At 38.5% G+C, this 25,627-nt stretch overlaps 1 protein-coding gene across 6 annotated transcripts in view; it reads left to right on the top strand.

Moving 5' to 3' along the window:
- Positions 1–25,627, top strand: part of PAK1 (p21 (RAC1) activated kinase 1) — a 140,755-nt gene that overhangs the window by 78,165 nt on the left and 36,963 nt on the right. For all 6 annotated transcript variants that reach the window (XM_081798899.1, XM_031034738.2, XM_031034735.2 and 3 more), the window contains 3 exons: positions 14,181–14,281; positions 14,782–14,929; positions 17,928–17,965. In XM_081798899.1, coding sequence (XP_081655025.1) covers positions 14,181–14,281; positions 14,782–14,929; positions 17,928–17,965 — 287 coding nt within the window. The remainder of the gene's footprint in view (positions 1–14,180; positions 14,282–14,781; positions 14,930–17,927; positions 17,966–25,627) is intronic.

The raw sequence follows: 25,627 nt of genomic DNA, 5'->3' as shown, positions 1-25,627 counted from the left end.
TCCTGGGATCGAGTCCCACATCGGGCTCCTGGCTCAGCGGGGAGCCTGCTTCTCCCTCTGACCCTCTCCCCTCTCATGCTGTTTCTCTCTCACTTGCTCTCTAAAAAATAAATAAAATCTTTAAAAAAAACAAAACAAAACAAACTTATGATGTCCTATATGTTGGCTAACTGAACATAATAAAAAAAATAAAAAGAAGAAAGAAAACCTTGAAAAAAGGAAACGGAAAATGTTCTAAAATTGATTGTGGGGATGGTTGCCCAGCTCTGTGAATATATATAAAAAGTCACTGAATTGTGTACTATATGGATGAATTGTACAGTATGTGAATTATATCCTGTCTAAAACAGCAGATGGAAGCATAACCCTTAGACATTATTGAGAACTAAAGGGATGATCTTATGTACTGAACGGGGAGGTGGGGGTCTGAATATCTGGGTTGTAGTCTTAGTTCTCTCATAAATTGGCTGTCCAGTTTGGGTCAGTTATTTCTCTGTAGACTTAAGTGCCTTCATCTAAAAAACTAGTGAAATCAGTAGATGTATAAGGTCTCTTTTAGTTTTGAAATCCTATAATTATATAAATGATATTATAAAGATGAAGTCAGATTGGGTTGTATACCTAGTGAAAAAAAACTAGGCCATTGCAAAGTACTTTAATTAGTGATAAAGCTGTATGTAGACCCAGAGGTTCTTAGACACCCTTCACTGAGTGATCCTAGGCCAAATCTTTTCTGAAAATAAATCTCATAGCTCAAGATCAAAGCAGTTTCTTTGTGAATTCAAAGTATAGATGTAGAAAGTGTAGAGTTTTAGTAACCTCTCTTTCATCCCTTAGTTATAGATTTTCTTTGCATGCCATGAGCACATACGTTTCTCCTGTTTGCTTTAAGATGGCTATAATTAATGCATATATGAAAATGAAATAAGTGAAGTTTTTTTCCTTTTGTTTAGAGCCTTTGTTCTGCTTAATTTTATGCTTATTGATATTATCTTTCAACCGGTAAGCATTTGTTGACCTTTGCCTTGTGCCTCACTTAGTCTTAGCAGGATACAAAACAGTGTTGGCAGTCTTTGAAGTGGTATGCCCTTACTAAAGTATTTGGCCTAGAAATGGTCTAGAACTGGACTTAGAGAACCAAGATTGAGTCCTATCTCTGACATTTATTCTGTGATTTCTTTTCCTTTTAGCAATTTATTTTAATCTCAGTATCCTCATCTGTAAAGTGGGAATAATTGTAATTCCCGTCACCCCTATCAATAGGCTTTTGCCACTTGACATAGTGGATACAAAACCATTTTCTAAACTGTAAAACACTACAAATACGAGGTTGGTTTTTTGTTTTTTGTTTTTTTTTTAATGGGAAACTAACTTCTTGTTTTAATCTGATGCCCACAAGTCATTTTTAGTTGAGGAGGCTGAGATTTAGAGAAAGTTAAATTGCTCGAGATCTCACAGCTGGAAAGTGGCAGGGATGAGTGTGGAACTAAGTCTTCCTGAAGTATCTGTTACAGCAAAACCTACTATCTCTGTTAGTTGTTCTCAACCCAGATTACACATCTGACTCACTCATGGTGCTTTTAAAAAATAACAGATGCCTAGGTCCTACCCAGACTTTGGGAGCCAAAATTACCGAAGGGGTAGTTTTAGGTCTCTAAAGAGATTTGGGAAATGAGAAAGAAGAGTCTTTGTGGCCTCCGGTAGTGGTTGAGATTTGAGCTGGCAATGGTTAGGATGTCTGTGGGCATTACCTAATGCTGACCTCCAGCACAGCTTCAGTGTGTGCCTGGAGGAATGCATAAATAAATCGAAGAAGCTGTAGCTGAGGGCCTGTAATATGTGGCAATGGGTTGCAGAATTTTATGTGGGAAAGCCTGGTACCTGAGGTTAGGATCTGGAGCCTTTGGTTTATTCTAATAAGTCCCACAGCATTTAGTTTGGAATCTTTTTCTGGCTGAATTTTCACAACCAAAGTGGAATTCTCCAGGCTTGGGAAGAGTTTAGCAAGTTAATTTTAAAACTGGACTACGTCAGTGTTTATCTCTCCCAAGTTTGGAGTGTTTTACTGCCTTGGGCTCAGATTAGCTCGGCTGAACCAATGAGAGGTACTTTTTAAAAATAAATCTTTTAAAAAAATAAGTAAGGCCAGTGATTTGTGCTGAAACATGGATGGCTGTACTGCCCATAGGATTTGGCAGTGTCAGCCTCATTTCCCATGCTATCAGAAAGCCAAATGGACTAGGCCAAAGATAGGGTTAAAGTTAGGGTGGGTGAGGTTGTAGGCTTCTTTTTCCACTTTGTTTCTTCAAGCTTGTGATCTCTAGTTACATGACGTCAGAATGATTCTTTCTTCTTTCTTCTCATAGTTTCTCTTAGTGAATGGGTTGGGAAATCTTACTCTGAAACTTTCTTATATTAATGATAACTCATGTTTGTAAAGCTTTTAGCTTATAAAATGTGTACATTTTCTTTACCTTAGTTGGTCCTCAAATTAATAACAATAATAAAAATAGTAGTAATAATAACAAATAGTAATTACACAATAGTAATAACCATAAAATAGTAACAACAATAACCCAGCTACTATTTGTTGAATGCCTATTAATTACCACACAGTATATTAGGAACTTTGATGTTTGTGAAATATACCAGCCCTTTCAGGTAGATAAATATTTCACTTATTAGACAGTAAACTGAGGTTCACAGTGATTAACTAACTTCCCCAAGGTCATCTAGTTAGGGAGGGGCCGAGTGGGGACTGAAGCTCTAATTCCACTGTACAACACTGATACTCTTAGGTTTAGCAGGTCAGCAACTTGCCCAAGGTCACATGCTGCATAGTTGTAGTGCATGGAGTCTGAATTTGAATCATTGTCTCTTGACTTCTGGACTGTACCCTCTCACTCTTCTAAATCCTCAGACACCATATAGTGTTTGAGGGCTCCTATCCGAGAGATGTTCAGACTGATGCCTTTAGTAGAATTGATTTGGTTGTTTCTTTTAACATACTTTAAAACAAATTTGCTTTTAATGACATCCATTCTATCACTCACTGGCATATTCATGTAGTCTGCAATATGGGGAAGGCACAGTACATACAAAAGAAGCCATGTTGGAGTTCAAGCACTTGAAGTTATCACCATTGCCCATCCCTGACTTTGTGACCTTTGGTTAAGTTGCTTTACCTTTCTTGGCTTCAATTCTCTTATCTGTAGTATGGATACACAGTAATATTTATCTCATAGAATTGCTGAAAGGATTATAAGACTAAAGATGTGAAAAATGTTATGCAAACTGCAGCCTTGTTAAGAGTTGGTAGAAATTTTGGTGGCTATTGTAGCTTGCAGTTGTGGCTTTCTTTTGGAATCTGTGATTAACACTTAAGAGTTGTTAACGAGATTTACAAAAGAGCAGCTCTTGACAGGGTTCCTCGAAGATAGAATTAAAGAATGATTCTGGGGTAAACTACCTTTCTCTTCCTACATATAGGCTTGTATTTCCTTTGGTTTAGATACGGCTAATGGGAAGTGCAGATTAAGTTATTTTGTGCACTGAGACTAAACAGACCCAAGAACAGATTTCCCAAGAAGTTCCCAAGAGTTCTGTGTAATATCTGTCAGAAGCAGGATTCTAAGCTCTGGATATGGGCCTGGATTTCTGGACAAATAATATATTTGAAACTGAGGCCGAAAGGGTAAGCCTCTTAAAACTCCAAATCTCTTAGATACTCTTCATTTCTTTCTTACTCTAATCCTCTTCCTTTTCCCTTTCTTTCCCTCTTTCTCTTCCTCTGTGTTCTCTAATTCATTTACATAGTTGTCAACAGGGGTGGAAGCATTGATGTACATATGATGTTAGGAGTTGGGTTTGGCACCCAACTATGTGTTCAAGATTTTCTAAGGAAATAACATTATAAAATAATCTGTTTGGGGTTTGTTCCTATTGCAGTGTTCTCATGTATTTGTTGCGTGGCCTTGAACTACTCCCTGAACTTCTCTGGGCTTTCTCATCTTTCAAATGGAAAAAATTGGATAAATACTCTGTAAAGTCATATGTGGCTCATGAACCAAGGTTCTTGTAGGTTCCTCCACTGCACTTTTACACCTTCATATTGAAAAATGCACATTTCAGAAGTGTATGGTTCAGTTACGTATTGACTGCACCTATGTGGCCACTAACATGACCAAAAAAAAAAGGATATAGCTAGTTCCCTAGAAGCTCCCTACATTTTCCCTTCCAGGCACTAACATCTCTCTCCTTCCCAAAGATTAACTCATAAATGAGTTTGTCTGCTTTTTAACTTGCTATACATCCAATCAAACAGCATATATTCTTTTCTTTGCCCTTGTTTGATTAACATTGTTTATAAGATTTATCTGTATTTTTACATATAGCTTAGCTTGTTTTCATTGCTGTATAATATTCTCTACTAGGAATATTTTCCACTCTACTATTGATGAACATAAGGTGTTTCAGAGATAGACTGTTATGAGTAATATTTTCTGACCCTTCTAGTGCATGTCTTTATACATGTGTTCACACATTTCTATTGGGTACCTATACATAGCGAAATAGCTGGATCATGCAGATACTTGTGTTAAACTTTGGTTGATAATACCAAAAATTCAAAGTTCGAACACATAGTTGTTCAATATATATTCCCACCAACAATGCATAAGAGTTGCACTTACTTCAATTTTTGGTCACCACTTAGTATTGTCCGTCTTTAATGAGGTTGAGCAGCTTTTCGTGTTAATTGACCATCTGGGTGTACTTTTTTGTGAAGTGCCTGGTCAAGTCTTTTGCTCATGTAAGAAAATTTTTTTTATTGATTTACAGAAGTTCTTATCTAGATATAAGCTTTTTGCCAGTTATATATATTGCAGGTATCTTCATTTATAGACTTAATGGTATCTTTGACAGAATTTAATATAGTCAAATTTACTATTTCCTTTCCAATGCTTTCTGTTCTATTTTTGGAATCTTTACCTGTCCTCAGTTATGAAGATTTTTCTCCTATTTGAATTTTTCTGTGTTTGTATACATAATCATATTATCTGTAAATTGTGATAGTTTTGTTTCTTCCTTTCTAATCCTTCTCCCTGTGCTGCTTTTTCTTTCCTAGTTTCACTGGTTAATACCTTCAGGATTATGATAAATAGAAGTGACATCCTTATCTTATTTGTAATCTCAGAGGATAAACTGTCAACATTTCAACCATTAAGTATGATGTTGGCTCTAGTGTTTTTTGGTAATTAGCTTTTATTAGATTAAGTAAATTCCCTTGTAATCCTAGTTTGCTAAGAGGTTTTAATCACAATTGGATATAAAATTTTAACAAATGCTTTTTCTGCATTAATTGAATTATATACATTTTCTCCTTTATTTTAATATGGTAAATTACTTGGTTGAAAAAATTGAGATATAATTCACATACAGTTCACCATCTCAAAGTGTACAGTTCAGTGGTTTTTAGTATAGTGATAAGATTGTACAGCCATCACCGTGCTCTAATTCCAGTACATTTTCACCGCCCTAAAAAGAAACCCTGTATTTCACCGTATTTCCTTCTTCTCCCAGTCCCTGGCAACCACTTACCTACTTCTGTCTGTGGATTTGACTTTTCTGGACATTTTATATAAATGGAATCATATAATATGTGGCCTTTTGGGACTGGCTTCTTGCATTCAGCATAATGTTTTTAAGGTTCATCCATGTTGTAGCATGGATCAGGGCTTCATTTCTTTTTACAGCTGAATAATATTTTGTTGTATGGATATACCGTATTTTTATTTATTTTATTCATCTGTCCATCAGTTGAGGGACATTTGCTTTTTGAGTCTTTTGATTAATGTTGCTGTGATGCTATGGACATTCACTTACAAGTTTTTGTGCAGACATAGGTTTTCATCAGATTCCTCTAGACTCATACTTGCTAGTCACCATAAAAAAATTTGCTAGCAGCAGCAGTTGTCCCAGGCAGCCTGATGTTTGTGGCCTTGAGATATGGGCCTACCAGTATCCTGAATTTGCTTTATTTTCTCCATTGTATCTCCTCTCAGTCCCAAGCTTGGAGTACATCTCTAATAAGAGTTTATTAAATTTGGTTGACTTGCTGGGCAGGTGGAAAGCTGGGACAAAGATCACTGTTTTCTGGGCCTTTGTTTATTCTGTTTCCCTCTGGAATGTCCTTCTCTGTGTCTGCCTGACCCACTCCTGTTTATCTTTCATGAGTTCTTTTAGGTATTATCTTCTCCAGAAAGGTGATTTTTTTACCTCCTTTTATCTGTACCTGAACATGGGTCAGTGACCTACTTTACAGATTGAAGACTTGAACTCAGAAGAAGAAGGTAACTTTTGCACGGCCATAAAGTGGATTAATGGCAAAGAGAATACTGGATCCATCTTCCTCTCCTAGTCCAGAACAGATTTCTTTTAATTCCCTGACTTCAGTCTTCTCAGCTGTGAAATGGGGATGATCCATGCTGTCTAGTTCTTGGAGTTGTTTTAAGGAACCAATGAGGCAGTGAATGTGAAAAGGCTTTGTGAAGGGCTATACACATGTGAGGGAGGTGAGTGATGGCTCTGTGACTCCTTGACTTCTCCAGTTCCATCCTGCTTTCCTGCCTCAGGTATCCTGTTTCCTGCTGGTGATCCCCAGCCAGTGAGTACTCAGCCTAAATTGCACAGCACTTGGGATAAATCCTGTCAGCTAGGTTTTTTTCCCCCCACCCTTGTACTTCTCTCCTCTTTCACTTCAGCCAAGCCTTTCCTCTTCTTATAGTCCATTTCTGGTCTGTGTTAAACTGTTATTTCAGTCAGTAGTTCCTTCCATTCAAATCAGTCGGTAGGCATCAGGGGATATCACAAAGGATAAAAGATTTGATCAGGTGAACTGAGTCTTACCTCCATGTGCTCTGTGATGCAGGTCGAGTCAATTTACTTCTCAAGGCCTCTTCAGGGAGTAGGATAACAGTCTCTAAGGTTACTTCTTAATATTTTTGGTGTGTTCTTGAATAACTTATTCTGTGTTGGGTCCTCAATGGAAGATTTGGAAGTTGAACAATCATAATTACAAGCCATGATTATGGTCCTCTAGAAGCTTACATTTTAAGTAAAGAGGTAAGTCTTTAAAATAGCAAGGAATCATACAAGACAGGAAGTGACTAAATGCATGGTGGTATGGCAGACTCAGTGTCTTGGGAATTAACAGAGGGAGGAAAGGTCAGGAAGAGAAGTGGGACCTAGAGCAGTCTTTAAAAGATGACTAAGAGTTTGACAGGGAGACTGGGAGGAAGAGCATTCTAAAGCAAGGAGAAGAAAAAGTGAGCAAAAACTTGGAGGTGGTAATATGGGAGGTATATGCAAAGGTTATGGGGCAAAGAGTAAACCTGTGGAAGCCAACTTTAGCATTACTCTGTATGTTCATGTGGTAATTGATTTAATTTCCTTGATGCTCTTTTCTATAGACTGCTCATCCTCTGAGCCACTCTTTTTCTGTGTCTCCATTACTGGAGTTTCTTTTGTATTGACATTCCATGCCTATGATGGTATATTATATAGTATATTAATAACATAAATTAGAAATAATATATAAAAATAGAAGATACATAAGTATAAAACAGAAATCTAAATAAAACATAAAAATAACATATTTGTTCTTCCCTACAATCTTTTAAGTGACTAGATCAGAAGAAATTTAGAAATAGTAAGCAATTCCAAAGTCCTGTACCATGTCCCATGCATTCTAGCTATGAATAAGACAGATGGACTTATGTCATAAATGAGTGCTTAATTTGGGCCCTGGTAAACTCTTGGCCTTCCCTTTCTAAAAGCAGCTGCTTCTGGAAGGGAAATTGCCAAGTGCATAAATAACTTAAACCTTAGCAGTTTGCATGTAAGCAAATAGTTCTCAGTAAGACACTGAGGAAGGAAACTTTGGAATCAGACCTGAGTTCAGATCTCAGCTCTTACTAGCTATGTGAGCTTGAGCAAATTATTTAATGGTTTTTTGTTTTTTTAGTTTCCTCATCTGTAAAATGACAGTAGTAATAATCTATCTCCTAGGATTTTAAGAATTAAGGAAAATAATATATGTTATGTATCTTATACATGGTAAGTTCTTATTCAATGTTATTTCCTTTCCTTATTTTACTAAAGTATGTTTTCTTGACTTAACTTGAAATTCTTATGGGAGGCAAAACAGTAGAATGTAAAGGGCCTTGGCTTTGAAGCCACACCTTTTGAATTTCAGTCACTTCAATAACTATAGGCAAGTCTGTGCTTCAATTTCCTAATCTACAAATAGGATTTGTGGTGCCTCTCAGGACTGTGGTGATTATATGAGATGATGTGAATGGAGTATCTATTAAAAACTGTGGGGTGCCATGTCAGGAAGAATCTAGCTACAGAGCTTTGAGAGTATTCATCTTTCTGTTATCATAGACTCAAGGAATGTAGGAACTGGAAGGGTCCTTATAATTTTCTAGTCCATTCTCTCCATTGTTTAGATGAGAAAGCCAAGAACCTGGGCTATATGGGTGTATAGGGGCAAAATTGGCCTGGACTCTAGACCTTCTTGCTTCTTCTCTCCTCCTCTCCCACCCCACCCCCCATTTTGCTGCCTTTCATCAGGATTATCCTGGGTCTGTGGAGGCATTAGGACTTCCGAATTTCTTTTGGCCAGTGTGCTGAGCTCCCACAGAGCAGGGTTTTCAAACAGGACTGAGGTAGCTGGGTGACAAGGATTGTGAAAAGTCAGGTCACACCTTGTAAAAATGAAACATTTATTCCTGTCCTGGAGGGAATTTGCCTGTCTTTGACAGATTCCTTAGACCCTTGCCAGGTCGAGTTAGGTATTTGGTCATTTGTTCCTTTCTTCATTCGCTGTTTTGTGCCAGGTGTGTGCTAGCTGTTGGGGATCCATGATGAATTGGACGTGGCCCCTGCACTTGGGATTCAGTCTGGTTGGAAGGTAAACCCATAAAATAGGCAATTACTATAATGATGCTGTGGGAACAGAGGAGAGGGTGAAGGACTGCCCAACCTCGAGATCAAGGAGGACTTCAGAGAAGAGCTGACCTTTAAGCTGACCCCTGAAAAGGGTAAATTAAAGGCTGAGGTAGCAAGGGAAGGGAAAGGGCAGGGCAGGATTCATAAGCAAAGGGTGTGAAGAGGTGTAAAAGAGCTCGTTATGTTTGGTGACATAACTGGTTCCGTGTAGCTGGTAGAGAGTGTATGAAACAGAAGTAGCAGGAGATTAGGAGGAGGTACAAGTTTGTAGAAGAGAGCTTCAGAAACTTAAAAAAAATTAGAGCAGTTTTAGGTTCACAGCAAAATCGAGTGGAAGGTACACGGTACACCTTGTATACCCGTATACCTCCTGCCCCCACATACGTACAACCTTCCCCACTGTTAACATCTTGTACCAGGGTGGTACATTTTATTAATCAGATTGTTTATCTTCTTATTGTTGAGTTTTAAGAATTCTTCATATATTTTGGATAATAATCCTTTATCAGATATATCTTTTGCAAATATTTTTGCTTGTGGTTTGTCTTCTCATTCTCTTGATTCTCAAACTTTTATATGCATATGAATCATTTGGGATCTCATTAAAATTCAGACTCTAATTCAGTAGGTCTGGGTTGGAGCTTGAGATCCTACATTTCTAATGGTCTCCCAAGTTGTGCTGATGCTGCTTTGAATAGGAAGGTTATAGATCACCCTGGCTGCTGTCTGCATTGGAGGGGAGCAGAATGCAGGTGACAAGTTACTGTTAGAATGATCCAAGGCCAGAGATAACAATGCCTGAAATAGGGTGGTGGTAATGAAAATGGAGAAGTGGATAAATTTGATCACTATATAGAATAGGAAACCATTAGTAACCTGTGAACTGAATGGAAGAGAGATGGGGAGAAAGAGGAGAAATCACATAATCATGAGCAGCAGTAGTCCACAAGAGGCAGAACCACAGAATAGGAAGGCCTTGGGGCTGGGAGTCTGAAGACCTCAGTTCTGGTTGCAGATCTGCTTCTAACTTGCTCTGTGACCTTGTGCAGGTTATTTAACTTCTTGGAACCCCTGTTTCTTCTTCTCTCAAATGGGCAGCATAACCACTGCCCTGCTCATCACACAGTTGTTTTGAGGCTCTAGTGAAGTAATATATGTGAGAGTGCTTTGTAAGCATTAGAGCATGATACAAATGAAGGTGATTATTATGAAATGTAAATCTGTTATAAAGTGCTGTAAGGTATCTGGTACTCTCTTTGCCCTATAGGAATATTCAGTCTCGTAGTGAGGCTCAGACAAGTCAACTGGGAAAGGCAGTACAAGTGGATCATTTATATGCAGTCCAGCTCTTCTTGAACATTGGGGCCATAACTGTGGATTTTGGGGTCTCTTTTAGTCCACAGCCTGTACTTGAAAAGAATTTTATTTTTATTGGAGCATAGTTGACACACATTACTTTAGTTTCAGGTGTACAACATAGTGATTCAACAAGTTTATACGTTATGCTGTGTTCACCACAAGTATAGCTACCATCTGTCACTGTGTGGCGCTGTTACAATACCACTGACTGTATTCCTTACGCTGTGACTTATTCATTCGGTAACCAGAAGCCTGGATCTCCCACTCCCCTTCACCCATATTACTCATCCCCACCCCCCCTGACGGGCAACCATCAGTTTGTTCTTTTTTTAATTATAGGTTTGATTCTGCTTTTTGTTTGTTTGTGTATTCATTTTTTTTTTTTTTAAAGATTTTATTTATTTGACAGAGAGAGACACAGCGAGAGAGGGAACACAAGCAGGGGGAGTGGGAGAGGGATAAGCAGGCTTCCCGCAGAGCAGGGAGCCCGATGTGGGACTCGATCCCAGGACCCTGGGATCATGACCTGAGCTGAAGGCAGTCGCTTAACCAACTGAGCCACCCAGGCGCCCGTATTCATTTTTTTTTAGATTCCACATATGAGTGGAATCATATGGTATCTGTCTTTTCCAGACTGACTTATTTCACTTAGCATAATATCCTCTAATCCATCCGTGTTGTCGCAAATGGTACTATCTCATCCCTTTTTTATGGCTTCAAGTATTCCTCTGTGTGTGTGTGTGTGTGTGTGTGTGTGTGTGTGTGTATGTAAACACCCACGTCTTCCTTATCTATTTGTCTATCAATGGACAGTTAGGCTCCTTCCATATCTTGGCTGTTGTAAATAATGCTAATAAATATAGGGGTGCATGTATCTATGCAAATTAGTGTTTTTGTTTTCTTTAGGTAAATACCCAGTAGTGGGATTACTGGATCATATGATAATTCTATTAACTTTTTAAGGAACTTCTTTACTGTTTTCCACATTGCTGTACCAATTTACATTCCCACCAACAGTGTACGAGGTTTCCTTTTCCTCCACATCCCCCCAACACTTGTTATTTCTTGTGTTTTTTATTTTAGCCATTCTGATAGGTATGAGGTGATATCTCATTGTGGTTTTGATTTGCATTTCCCTAATGATTAGTGATGTTGAGTATTTTTTCATATGTCTTTTGGCCATCTGGATGTCTTCTTTGGGAAAATGACTATTTGCATCCTCTGCCCATTTGTTAATCAGATTGGTTATTTTTGGTGTTGAGTTGTATAAGTTCTTTGTATGTTTTAGATGTTAACGTCTTATTGGATATATCATTTGCAAATATCTTCTCCTATTCAGTAGGTTACCTTTTTGTTGATGGTTTTCTTTGCTGTACAAAAGCTTTTTATTTTGATGTAATCCCGATAGTTTATTTTTGCTTTTGTTTCCCTTTCTTAGGAGACAAGGGAAAATGTTGGAAAACCTTCTACAGCCAGTGTCAGAGAAATTGCTGCCTGTGCTCTCTTCTAGGATTTTTGTAGTTTCAGCTCTTACATTTAGGTCTAATCCATTTTGAGTTTATTTTTGTGTATGGTGTTAGAAGTGGTCCAGTTTCATTCTTTTATGAAAGAACGTAGCTGTCCAGTCTTCCCAGCACCATTTATTGGGGAAGACCAGAGACTTAGGGCTCCTGGGCTTTCCTTGATGACTTGCCTTAAAGAGAGGATATTGTGGTCTTGCCTTTCAGGCCTGTGAGCCTAGATGGCCAATGTCTAATACTTTTAGGTTAGACTTGTCACTGAAACTTGGGAATGATCAAGCAAATTATTAAAAAGAAATACTTATGTTTCCTTACCTATAAAATGCAGATGTTAATATTTGTTTTGCAGGGTTGTATGAGTATTTGGTGACATGATACATATAAAATTTATAGCGCATGCTGGCACATGGTAAGAGCTCAATAAATAGTAGCTTTTGCAGTTAGCCTCTGACCCCACTTCCCCCAGGTGTGTGTAGGAGTTCCCTGGGAGTTTAGACCAGATGGCCTCCTCCCTAGAACATTGAAGGAGGGGAGGAGCCTTGGGTGGAGAAATAAGGAGGGTTTCTACAGATGTTTAAAATCTGGGCTCTGTAGGTCCCCATTTAGGAAGGAAGATTATCTGGCTGAGCCTTGGAAGGTATTTAAGCCTGTTTCAGTGGGATTGCATTTGCAGATGCCTGCTGAGGTCTAGCTTGATACCAAGACCTTGAAACTCCTTTAAGCTGGAAGAGGGTTATATTTATAGAGCTTCTTTAACTAAATACCACAAGCTAGGCAGCTTAAACAACAGAAATTTATTGTTTCAGTTCTGGAGGCTAAAATTCCAAGATGAAGTGGTCTGCAGGGTTGTTTTCTTATGACGGATGAAATCTGTTCCATGTCTCTTCCTTAGCTTCTGGTGGTTTGCTGGCGATCTTTGGTGTTTCTAGACTTGAAGAAGCATCACTCTGACATCTTTCTTCATCTTCATATGGTATTCTCCTTGTGTGCATCTGTCTCCAAATTTCTTATTTTTATAAGGACACCAGTCTTAACTGGATTAGGGGTGCACCCTGCTCCAGTACAACCTAATCATAACTAATTATATCTGCAATGACCCTATTTCCAAATAAGGTCACATTCTGAGCTACTTGGAGTTAGGACATATGAATTTTGGGGGACATAATTGAACCCCTGACAAGGGTACTTTACTTTATGGTTAAGCGACTGCCTTGGGCTCAGGTCATGATCCTGGAGTCCCTGGATTGAGTCCCAAATCGGGCTCCCTGCTTGGCAGGGAGTCTGCTTCTCCCTCTAACCCTCCCCCCTCTCATGTGCTCTCTCTCTCTCATTCTCTCTCTCTCAAATAAATAAAATCTTTAAAAAAAAAAAAGTACTTTACTTTAGCACTACAATTCCTTAAATGAAACTTTTTCTGCTGGGAAGCAGGACCTTAGTGAACATCTATTTTACTCAAGACCCTTGATGGGAGAGAGATGATTACAAGTATTTGGTCTGAATGATCCTTTAAGGTCCTAGCCTGGGGAGCAGTGTAGCATAGTGGCTTTGAGCTCAGGCTCTGGGCCAGACTGCCTGGGTTTGTGTCTGGATGCTGCCAGTTACTAACCACGTGATCTTGAACAAATAACTTAATCTCTATGCTTCAGTTTTTTACCTGCAAAATAAGGAAGATAGTATCTAACTGATAGGGCTGCCATGAGGCAAAGTGAATTCATACATGTATAGAACTAGAACCATTGTCTGGCAAGCATCTGACAAAATATTAGTGATTTATATTATTAAAATAACATCCAGATCTAAAATTCTCTAAATTTAGAGAACCATAAAGCAGTCCATAATCAAATACCAAACCAGTAGGATGTAGGTCATAGAAACTCATATAATGTAGGCTGTGTCAGAGCTGGAAGGATCTTTAGAGACCATTTACCCACCCGAGCCTTCTCTTTTTTATAGATGGGGAAACCAGGGTTCAGAAAAAGGAAGTGACTCACACTAGATCAAATGGCTCATTAGTGGTAGAGCCAGGACTTTAAACTCTGAGGAATATTCTTTCTTTCCCTCCCTTACTTTAATTCAACAAAAGATTTAAGTTCTTTAATCATGCTTTGAGCACTTATTCCAATCTAAGTCTGGCATTTGGCTTGTCAATACTTCTGTGAAGTAGACGGTCCTTAGCCTTAGGTGCTAGGGCTTAGCCAAAAGCTCAACCCACAGCTCAATGAGGAGTTCAATAAGCCAAAAAATGTAATGTCCTTGTTTTTGATTTCCTTTTCCCTGTTTCTCTTGCAGCAAATAAAAAGAAGGAGAAGGAACGGCCAGAGATTTCTCTTCCTTCAGATTTTGAGCATACAATTCATGTTGGTTTTGATGCTGTCACAGGGGAGTTTACAGTAAGTCCTGGGTCACAGAAAGGGCTTTGGTCTTTGAGAGCTCTGACTATGCACTGTTAGATTCATTTTTTTCCCCTTGGTATTCCTGATGCCTCTGTCTTAGCCTGAGACCCTCATTACTATCTTCTTACATTCATGAGAGGGACATTTTCTTCACCTCCAAAACTGTACCAGAGAAGGCTTTGGATCTGCATTCCTTAACTAGACCTCTGTTAAGTGGCTCCTTGGCAGTAGGCTTTGCACGGGACACTGATAATATAAAGACAAATCATACATGGTTCCTGTTCTGAAGGAGGAATAGCTTAGTGAAAGAGCAAACACCTCAAGAAATGACTAATATAATGAGATAGGTACTATAAAAAAGGCTTGTATAGAGCTCTGAGGGTATAGAGAGAAAGAATGACTAAACCTGTCTTTAACTGCCAGCAGGTATCAGAGTTTCTCCTTCAGGATCTCCTTTGACTATGCCTTCCTGATAACGTTGTATGTCTCTCTTATAGGGGATGCCAGAGCAATGGGCTCGCCTGCTTCAGACATCAAATATCACTAAGTCAGAGCAGAAGAAAAACCCACAGGCTGTTCTGGATGTATTGGAATTTTATAACTCAAAGAAGACCTCCAACAGCCAGAAGTACATGAGCTTTACAGGTATGGGGATTGAATTCAGAGCAGTCTAGGAAAAAAAAGGGGGGTTTTAGTCTGGGTGGAAAAGCTCCACATGCCTGTTGGTGTGGGGTAAGGGAAGAAAAGTATTGGAAAGAGTGGGGATGGTACTTTAAGGTGGGATTTTGGAATTTGAGAGCCAAAGTGATGGGTCTTTGCTCTGAAACTGCACATTTTTAAAAAGTAGCATGACACATATATATTGAGCCTCAAAATGGGAATAGTAATTCCTGTCTCAAGAGATTGTAGTGAAGAATAAATGAGCTCATTGATATGAAAGTTCTTTATAGGTTGTAAAACAGCATCATGGAAATGTAGCTATCATTATCATTTTTAATTTTAATATCATTAAGTTATTTAATAACACATTTGATGTGTATCTTTTAAGTAGGTAAGCCTAAGTTTTTCCTCAAGGAATTAATTTTTATCAGTCAAATGTAAAACAGGCCACTAATAATAAATGTACTTTAGATGTACCCTCTCTGTAATGGGCTATGTTTTTCAGACTGCTTTTAATGGCAGAATTGGGATTAGAATCCATGTCTCCTAATTCCCAGACCAGCACCTTTTGAGTTTACTACTTGCTTCTAGTAACTCTATTTGGAGCACCTCCTTCCATAGCAGGGAGATTTTTCTTTTCCAAGATAAGTAATCAGAAGGCCTACATTTCTAGAAACTTGCCTTTTATAGTGGCATCTTAGAATGTTAGAGCAAGACATATCCTCAGTATATACTGCTCCTATTCCCCCTTGTTTTACAAACACTAAAGCCAAAAAAGGCCTTTCTAATATGGCTTAATTGGTGGCAGAGCTGGTCTCTTAACTCCAAGTCTGGTGCTCTTTCCAGTATTCATGCTGTCTCTTTCAAAGAGCAATATTGTTGGAGAAGGTGAGAACCAGGATGAACTAGCTAATTTTGAAGGATGCTTTACCCAGCAAGTATCTGGCTTGTATCAAAGGGCACAGATGGTGAGAATGACAAACTGCAGCTTAGCCCATGCTGCTATGGTGGTACCCAGGAGAGGGTCATGCATGTTCCCAGCAGTATTTCCTTCCTCACGCCTGGCCCCTCTGGCTCTGCCTCACTTCTCCCATTGAGACACTGGGTCATTCCAAGGAGGAATTGGGGTTGAGGGGTGTTGGGTGGGAGAGTTTTCTAGTCAGGAGATTAGAGTATATGTGGAGAATGTATAGATGTGTGTTTATACATCTCCTTCTGTGTGTATAAAGCTGTGCACATGTGTATATGTGTGTGTGTGCACACGCAAGTGCAGAATTTTTAGTTTTTTAGAAGTTGAAGTCCAGGGCTAATTCTAGGCAAAATTGTATATTTGGCACAATTTATTTTTATTTAATTTATTTTTTAAAAAGATGTTATTTATTTGACAGAGAGCAAGAGTGTGCACAAGCAAGGGGAGCGGCAGGCAGAAGGAGAGGGAGGCAGAGGGAGAGGGAAACAGAGGGAGAGGGAGAAGCAGACTTCCCTCTGAGCAGGGAGTCATCTGACACGGGGCTCAGTTGCAGGATCCTGGTATCAGGACCTGAGCCGAAGGCAGACGCTTAACCGACTGAGCCACCCAGGCACCCCTGGCACAGTTTATTTTTCATGCCATCTCTCTCCTTTTCCTGTTTCCCTTCTTCTCATACTATTGATTCTGAGAATACTACCTCAGTTTGTATGCTTGCACATGAATTATCTCATTGATCCTCATGACAGCGTTGGGGGTTGGTATAGCAAGGACTATTATCCCCATTTCACAGACTTGGAGAAATTAATTAGGCTTAGAGAAACTGAGTGACTTACTCAGGGTGAATCGACTGATATGTGATGGAATTATGTTTAAAGGATATCCTGAATTAATTTCTCCAGGGTACAGTTGGTGATTCAGGGTTTTTTTAAAGAATACATTGTCACAGCTTGTGGGTTCATGATTTGTCATAGGATCAAAGAAGCTGTACCTGACACTTTCTTATATGATGGAATTGGGATCTTGGACATTCTCTGGACTTGGTTCTTGGTGAGGAATATGTTGGATTTGGTAGAATACATTTCTCCTCCTCAATTCCATTGGTGTTGAAGTCAGCTTCTTCTTAGGTCTGTAAAATTAAAGTGTAAAACCAAACATGGTATTTGGCTTTTAAACTTATTTTCTTGCTAAGATCTCCATTGAGTCTGTGTTTCATATTTTATTAAATATATCATTAATTGTAAGCTGCACCATTATTTTATATACCACTAAAGAAGAAAAAGTTGCCAATTAAACCATGAAATGCCTTTGATTGTAGGACACATCTCTCTTTCAGAGATGTTAATGTGAAAAAATTTATATTTCAAAATCAATGAAATGTGATAATTGCCTCATTGAGGAAGTTTGAATCTATTCTTAGAAATAAGACCCTGCCTTAAATTAGACTTGACATGATTAATGCTTGTCTTTTCCTAAACCTCAAATTTTCTTTCCCTGTAGGAAATAGACGTGGATCCTTTTTTAAAAGCTGAAGCCACAAGCTGGTCATGATTTGTCATGGATAGCTCACGACATGAATTCTTTCCCTTTCTCTTGGGGAGAAGAAATTTCCTTGACCATTGAGACCTGATGATGATATAGTTGATGATGTGGATACAGTTCTATCATAGTATTTAGGATTAGACTAGGATTCAAATGTTGACCCCTGTTTAACCTGTGTGTACCCTGGGCAAATTACTTTTCTGAACCTCAGTTTCCAAATCTATAAAAGTAGACATAATAATAGTATTCAGAGCTGTAGTGAGGATTAAAGGAGGTAATGTGTATAATGTGCTTTAGTGTGGTGTCAGGCCCATAGTACCAGTAATATTACTATTATTCTTTGAGCCTGGCAAGTGCTTGACTGGATAGGCTTCCTTAGCTCTCAAGAATGGATTAATTGAAAAAAAAAAAAAAAAAGAATGGATTAATTGTAATTATTTACTGACTGAGTCCCATGTCTTTTTCCCTTTGCAGATAAATCAGCTGAGGATTATAATTCTTCTAACACTTTGGTAAGTCTTTATTTTCTTTATTCTGATACAGGCAGGCCTGGTAGTTAGGGATCAGGACAGTGTGGTAGATGCAGAGCCTGGACTGGGAGACACTCATCTTGGTTACTTCATGCCCCCCACCCGCCGGCCCTCATAGTTCTTATCTATACAGTAAAGGAATTGGACTTAATAAACAGTAGGTATCCCTTCTGGATTTAATTTTTTAGTGTTCCAGATATCCTAATCTTGGAACCAGAACTGACATCTAGACTCAGGTTTTCATTTGTAGCTTTGAACCTTGGGCAAGCCAATTTGCTTTTCTGAACTTTAGTTTTTTTATCAATAAAATAGGATGATACACTTTCCCTTTCCTGGACATGTCTTCAAATACCCGAATTTAGAAGAGAATTCCCTCTTTTTTGTTGGTAGGGTCTACAAAACCAGAATTAGGACTAGTTGTTGAAGGGAGTAGATTCTGTTCATTTAAGGTCATTCATTCTGTTCTATGACACTGTAGTGAATGCCCTGTCACTTGAAGGCGTAGTATAGGAATCACTGATGAATTGACTGGAAAGTAAAGCTAGATTACCCCATCCTCAAAACTTTAAAAATAGAACTACCCTACGATCCAGTAATTCCACTGCTGGGTATTTACCCAAAGAATACAAAAACATGAATTCAAAAGGATATATGCACCCCTATGTTTATAGCAGCATTATTTACAATAGCCAAATTATGGAAGCCGCCCAAGGGTCCATTGATAGATGAATTGATAAAGAAGTGGGGTGTGTGTGTGTGTGTTTATATTTTTTTAAATATATGTTCTATATTTATATATAATGGAATATTATTCAGCTATAAAAAAGAATAAAATCTTGCCACTTGCCACAACATGGGTGGTGCTAGAAAGTATCATGCTAAGTGAAATAAGTCAGACAAAGACAAATACCATATGATTTCACTTGCGTGTGGCATTTAAGAAACAAAACAAATGAGCAAAGGAAAAAAAGAGAGAAACCAAGTTCTCTTAACTATAGAGAACAAACTGATGGTTACCAGAGGGGAGGTGGGTGGAGGATGGGTGAAATAGGGGATGGGGATTAAGGAGGGCACTTGTGATGAGCACTGTGTAATGCATAGCGTTGGCTCCATCACTATATTGTACACTTAGAACTAATAGAACACTGTATGTTACCTGTACTGGAATTAAAATTTAAAAAGCTAGATAACCGCAAAGGTCTCTGCCCTCTCAACTTACAAATTCCCTTTTTCAGAGCAGATAAAATGAGATGTTGGTGTTTGAAAGGGTCTTTTAAATAGTAAGTTCTGATATGTATAAGAGAATACTGCAATTCTTTCTTTACACCTGATGCTTTCTCTTGTACAAATGTGGTTTTGTCATATTGATTTATTAAATTTTTACAGAACCCCCACTCTATGCCAGGTCCTGTATGGAGAAATGACAATATAGAAATGAATCAGACATTGTCCCAACTCCTAAGAGTCTCCCAGTCTTATGAGCAACATGAAGGCACAGGCGGTTACAGTAGAGTGTGCTAAAACTTCATGAAGCCAGGGGCTATGTCTGACTTGTTAATTGCTGTATCCATGGCATCTGGCAGATAACCATTTACTGAATAAAAGGTTGGATGTATAAGAGAAAACTTCTTGATGGTAGAGTCTGAGTTGAGGAGTTTGTTATCTAGGGCAAGAATTAAGGAGAAATGAGGATATTCGAGACAAAGAGAAAATAAATAGCATGTGCAAAGACAAGGAGGTTCACAAGGTATGCTTTTATAGGGAACTGCAAGTAGCTTGTTATGATTGGAATGTGAAGTGTGAATGGACGAGAGGTGGGTGATGAGGAGGAATGGTGGCAGGTCAGATCATGTAGAAGTTTTATCCTTACCTTAAAGGTAATGAGAAGCTATTAAAGAATTTTAAACAGGGGAATGGTAAGTTCTAACACAATACTGAGTCACCATCAGAATACTTTAATCCATGCTTCCAGCCATAGGGATTGGTTTACTTTGAGTCATTTACATCCTATCAATCATAAAAAATGTTCACATGTCCAGGGCCTTTGTAACATACTGAGTCCTTTCTTATTCGCTATGTCTTTTAATCCTCACAGGAGTTTAATGAGATGGGTTATTATCCTTGTTTTAGGGATAATAACACTGAAATAGAGATGGGTTAATGGCAATAGGTATCTGGTTCCCAGTCTACATTGTTTTCCCCTGGTTCATTCTTTCATCAAATGAAAGAGATGTAATTAAAGGAGGGAAAAGAATTTGTAAGTGTTCTGATCTTTGGGAGTTTCTCCCCATTACTGAACAGTAAATTATTGAAGAAGGAGTCTAAACAAAGCTGAGCTGTGCTTTGTGGCTCAATGTGTTTATGCTTTTACAGGAGTGACAGCTATCATTTATTGAGGTGTCAGTGTATGCCAGGCACCATGCTAATAACTATTTATGGTTAGTATGGTTAGTCCTCACAGTTACCTTGTGAAGAAAGCATTATCCATTCCCATTTCACAGGTAGAAAACAGACTTTCTTGAAGACTCATAATTAGTGATGGTGGCAGAACCAGATTAACTAGGGTCCTCTGAGTCCCAGTCCAGGATACTTTTCACTCTGGCAGGGAACTGAGAAAGATGATGTCAGAGAGGTGTTATAAAGGAGACTACAGTAAAGCCATAGCTATGTTGTTCGTTCATGAGGAGGAGGAGCCCTGGGGCTTATGCCATATGGCAGAGAGGATAACACCTGCTTGGTAAAAACCTGGTTTAGTATCTACAGTTAAAACCACTCAGGCTATCAAGGACATTTTATCCCCTAATTCATAACATTTTCCCCTGTGGTTCAGTATTCTATATTTCCTTACTAGTTTTACTTGGGGGATTGTGGTTTGCATTGTGGTAGCATATCATTATTTTCCATATTGCTTTCGTACAGATCATCCTACTTGATTTGTGAAATAATTGGATGGGATTGTTATTCCCATAACACAGATTAAGAAACTGAGATTCAGAAATTAAGTGACTTGCTCTCTACCCTTGAATAAATTAGTAGTAGAAACCAGTACAAAATTCCATATTCCTAAGCATTCATTTATTGATTCATACTATAAATACTTACTTAGCACCTTCTTTGTACCCAGGTGTTGGTGAAACAAAAATGAATATGCACTATCTTAGTCCTTGAGGAAAAAAATTAACAGCAGACTAGAGGAATGAGGGCTGCAAGAGAGGTATGAATAATGTGTGATGGGGGTCATATTTGATAGAGTGATTTATTCTGCCTGGTAGTGCAGGGAAGTTTTCAGAGTTGTTGGTCCTAATGATTTGTTCATTTAAAAAACATGATCTTTAAGATTCCTTCTAGCACTAAAATTCTGTTACTTATGGCTTATTGGTTTGAGGTCTGGCTCTCAGATTCTGTAGGATTTCAGTGCCTGAATTCTCATTTATAAAACGAACAGCTGTTATGTGATAGGTTCTTTGAGTGTTGGGGAGTCAGGGACTGTTAAGGTCTTTGCTCTTGATTTAACAATTTAGTGAGGAATCAGAACACGTAAACAGGGATTCATAATATCTTGTCAGGTAAACACAGGTAATGATACCAGGCAGATAAAAGGGAAATGCTTTCTTGTCTGAGATACCATGAACAAAAGCCAAGTTAAGGATCCATCGTGTCAAGCCAAAGACCTAGAACTGTGTGCTGGAGCTAAGGAAATCTTTTATATAGGAGATTGATACAGCTCAGGAGAGGGAACAGTGGAAAAACAAACTCACACATTTTAGTCTAAACTCACATTTTAGAAAGATTCCTCTGGAAATTGGATCAGGGTACTAGAATGAATTCATGTCTCTATCTCTCTTGCTATCCCAAATTTCTTAATTTCAGAAACGATCTATTAAAAAAAATACAAAGCAGTGGTCCAAAACAAAAACCGGACATAAATAAACCATTGTCAGAAATTCATAGAAGATATAAAGCAAAGATCAGATTGATGAGAACAGAAGAAACCACAGCTTAAAATATGTGGAAGAGAAAACTCCTGGGAAGATGAGAGTAGCTGAGAGAGTATATAATAAGAAGCAGAAAGGAGTCCTGGATCATCTTCAGGGGTAAATTATTTAAAATTTTGCATTTGAAACAGCAAGGGCAGTCTTCATCTTACAGTGAGCAAAAGGTAGCAGAATTTTGATTCTAAGCTTAAGCTAGATAATTTTCTAAAGAAAGTAAACTGCCTACTTGAGAACTCGTACTGTAGGTATAGGTGCTTGAGAGAGAAGCAGAGCAGAACCTGAGTTAACTACAGATCTCTACAACAGGTATGAAGAAGGAGAAAAGGAAGAGTAGGTCTGCAGTGGAAGAAAATACATTAAATTTCTCCATCCCAAGAGTAAATTTCTCATACTTCTGATAACTGGAAGGAAAGGAATCAAAACCCTACATGTTCTTCTATGTCAACACGTCCTAAAGTGATGCCTGCGATCAACCACATACAGACTCCGTAACTCACATATACACTTCATTAGACCTCCCATTCAAAGAGGGGACAGTGGAGAAACAGACACAACTGCAGAAGAAGCTCATGCTACTTATATACTACTAATGAATCTAGTTCTTCACTTAGAAGTATGAATGGATAGCCCAGGATCCTCAAGTATTTAGATAAGCGTTAAAGAGAAGAATCAGATAAAAAAAGTAAAATTGACCCCAGAGCAAATAGATAATTCAAAGAATTTTTTTTTTAAAGATTTTATTTATTTATTTGACACAGAGACAGCGAGGGAGTACAAGCAGGGGGAGTGGGAGAGGGAGAAGCAGGCTTCCCGCTGAGCAGGGAGCCTGACGCCAGGCTCGTTCCCAGGACCCTGGGATCATGACCCGAGCTGAAGGCAGATGCTTAATGACTGAGCCACCCAGGCACCCCTTTAAAAATATTTAATATATTCACAGTGGCTTTATGTGATGTTGCATCCACAAAAACAAAACTGCAATTAGACCAGAGGATGAAAAAGATTTCTTAGAAATGAAAAATGTGATTAAAGAAATAAATTCGGAAGGATTAAAAAATGCATATAAGAGTGAATAATATGACACAAAATATAAAAACAGTGGGAAAATAGGGGAATAAGGGACACAGGGGTTTACTTAAGGAGATTCAAAAAGAATTAAAGAACTGGGGCACTAAAGTGGAAAAAATAATCAAAGGAATAATAGAAGAAAAATCCCTCAGTTAAAGAAAAGCATGACTCTTCAGATGAAAGGGCATACCGGTTATCAAGGTAACTGCAGAGACCCAAGGATAAAGAGAAAGATCTTCAGACCTTTCAAAGAGAATATACACCTAATGTTCCTCATTAGCAATAGTGGGCAGAGGAGCAATATCTTCAGAGGTATGAGAAAAATTATTTAGAACCAAGAATTCTGTGCCTCATCAAACTAACATTCAAGAATGCATGAGGTCAGGGCGCCTGGGTGGCTCAGTTGGTTAAGCGACTGCCTTCGGCTCAGGTCATGATCCTGGAGTCCCAGGATCGAGTCCCGCATCGGGCTCCCTGCTCTGCGGGGAGTCTGCTTCTCCCTCTGACCCTCCCCCCTCTCCTGCTCTCTCTCTCTCATTCTCTCTCTCAAATAAATAAATAAAAAAAAAAAATCTTTAAAAAAAAAGAATGCATGAGGTCAAAATGAAGACACAGAGATACAGATGGACCACCCACAGATAATCTCTGACAGGCTAACAAATAATAGCAGTAATTATCCGTTAGGCAAGTTGATGGTGATTAAAAATATTCCCTTAAAAATTATTTTTACTCAAGTATTAGATGAAAAAGTCAAATAGGATTAGAATGCTTGTAATTAACAGTTGTTCTGGGATCTCTCTTAACCATTGTCTTGCCGATCCCTTTGCATTTCTCTGTTGGCGTTGCTGTTTTCTTTGTGTTGTGCCTTCCTCATTTTTGGTTTACTTTTGCAGTTTGGTGGAGCTCATCTTCCAGTAGCTTTGAGAAAGTAAATGGGAAGTAAATATTTTAATGCCTTCCAAGTCTTGAAATGGAGCATGTCTGTTCTGCCCTCAGATTTGATTGATTCTTTGGCTGAGTCTGGAGTTCTAGATTGAAAACAATTTTCCATCAGTATTTGGAAAATATTGCACTTTTGTCATCTAGCATTCAGCTTTGGCTATTGATGTCTGAAGTTATTTTATTCCTGCTTCTTTGTATCTGACCTATTTTTTTTTTCACCTGAAAAGCTTGTGGCATCTTCTTTGTCACCATGGCTTTGAAATTTCATATTTATATCCTTATATTCATCTATTTATTTTACAAGGGGATTTGTGGACTCTTTAAGCTTTGGAAATTCAAACCTTCAGTTCTAGGAAATTTGCTTGACTTATTTCTTCGATGATTTCTTTGCTTCCTCTTTCTGGAACTCCTGTTATTTAGATTTTGGACCTCCTGGGCTGATTTCTCCATTTTTCTTACATTTTCACTATTTCTCTTGCCTTGATTTTTGTTCTGCTTTTGGGAGACTTCCCCAACTTCATCTTTCAATCTGTCTATTGAATTTTTTTTTTAAAGATTTTATTTATTTATTTTGACAGAGAGAGACCCAGCACGAGAGGGAACACAAGCAGGGGGATTGGGAGAGGGAGAATCAGGCTTCCCGCTGAGCAAGGAGCCTGATGCAGGGCTCAATGCAGGACCCTGGGATCATGACCTGAGCCGAAGGCAGATGCTTAATGACTGAGCCACCCAGGCGCCCCTGTCTATTGAATTTTTTTTTTTTTTAAAGATTTTATTTATTTGACAGAGAGAGATACAGCGAGAGAGGGAACACAAGCAGCGGGAGTGGGAGAGGGAGAAGCAGGCTTCCCGTGGAGCAGGGAGCCCGATGCGGGGCTCGATCCCAGGACCCTGGGATCATGACCTGAGCCGAAGGCAGAGGCTTAACGACTGAGCCACCCAGGCGCCCCCTGTCTATTGAATTTTTAATTTCTGTTTTCATGCTGAATTTCCAAGAGCTCTTTTATTTTCACTTTTTAAAAAATTAGGGTATCCTATTCTTGTTTCCAGAATTGGTATCTGTGCATATCCCTGAGATGAATGATAGGCTTTTTTTTTTTTTTTTAATGTTTTCTTCTCCCTGTCTAGTTTGTTTTTTCCAGGTGTCCTTTTTCCCCATTCATTTTGGTTTCCTCCTTTTATGTTAGAGGTATGCCATGGATATTTGGTAATCCTTGGGGACATGCCCATATTTATGATTGGGTTACTAAAGTCCTTAATAGAATTTTAAGCTCATTGGTTGTGGCATTGAATTGTAAGTATACAGTTGTAAAATGTATGCTTTTAAAAGTAATTTAATAAATTTTTAGAGTTGTGCAGTCATTGCTATAATCTAGTATTTTGTTTGTATCACTATAGAATAATTCAGCTTGGACCATTTGGTGAAACCTCCTGTATTTTATCTATAGAACTTAGGCTGGTGAGATCCAGAGAAGGATCTTCTAATCTTCTGCGTTGAGAATAAGAGTTTGACTCCTAGTATTCTAGGAGCCTGGAAAGGGAAGAAGGGTGGGTGTCTCAGCATTCAGTATATTCTCTTAATTACCCTGTTTTTAATATGATACTCTTATATTTGACTGTGCCTAACATCCCTAATCCAGAA

Source organism: Leptonychotes weddellii, chromosome 11 (assembly GCF_054177405.1).
Source record: "Leptonychotes weddellii isolate Sample4059 chromosome 11, ASM5417740v2, whole genome shotgun sequence".
In the NCBI taxonomy this organism is placed as follows: Eukaryota; Metazoa; Chordata; class Mammalia; order Carnivora; family Phocidae; genus Leptonychotes; species Leptonychotes weddellii.
The sequence above is the reverse complement of the archived record's forward strand: the minus strand, read 5'-3'. Positions and strand labels throughout refer to the sequence as shown.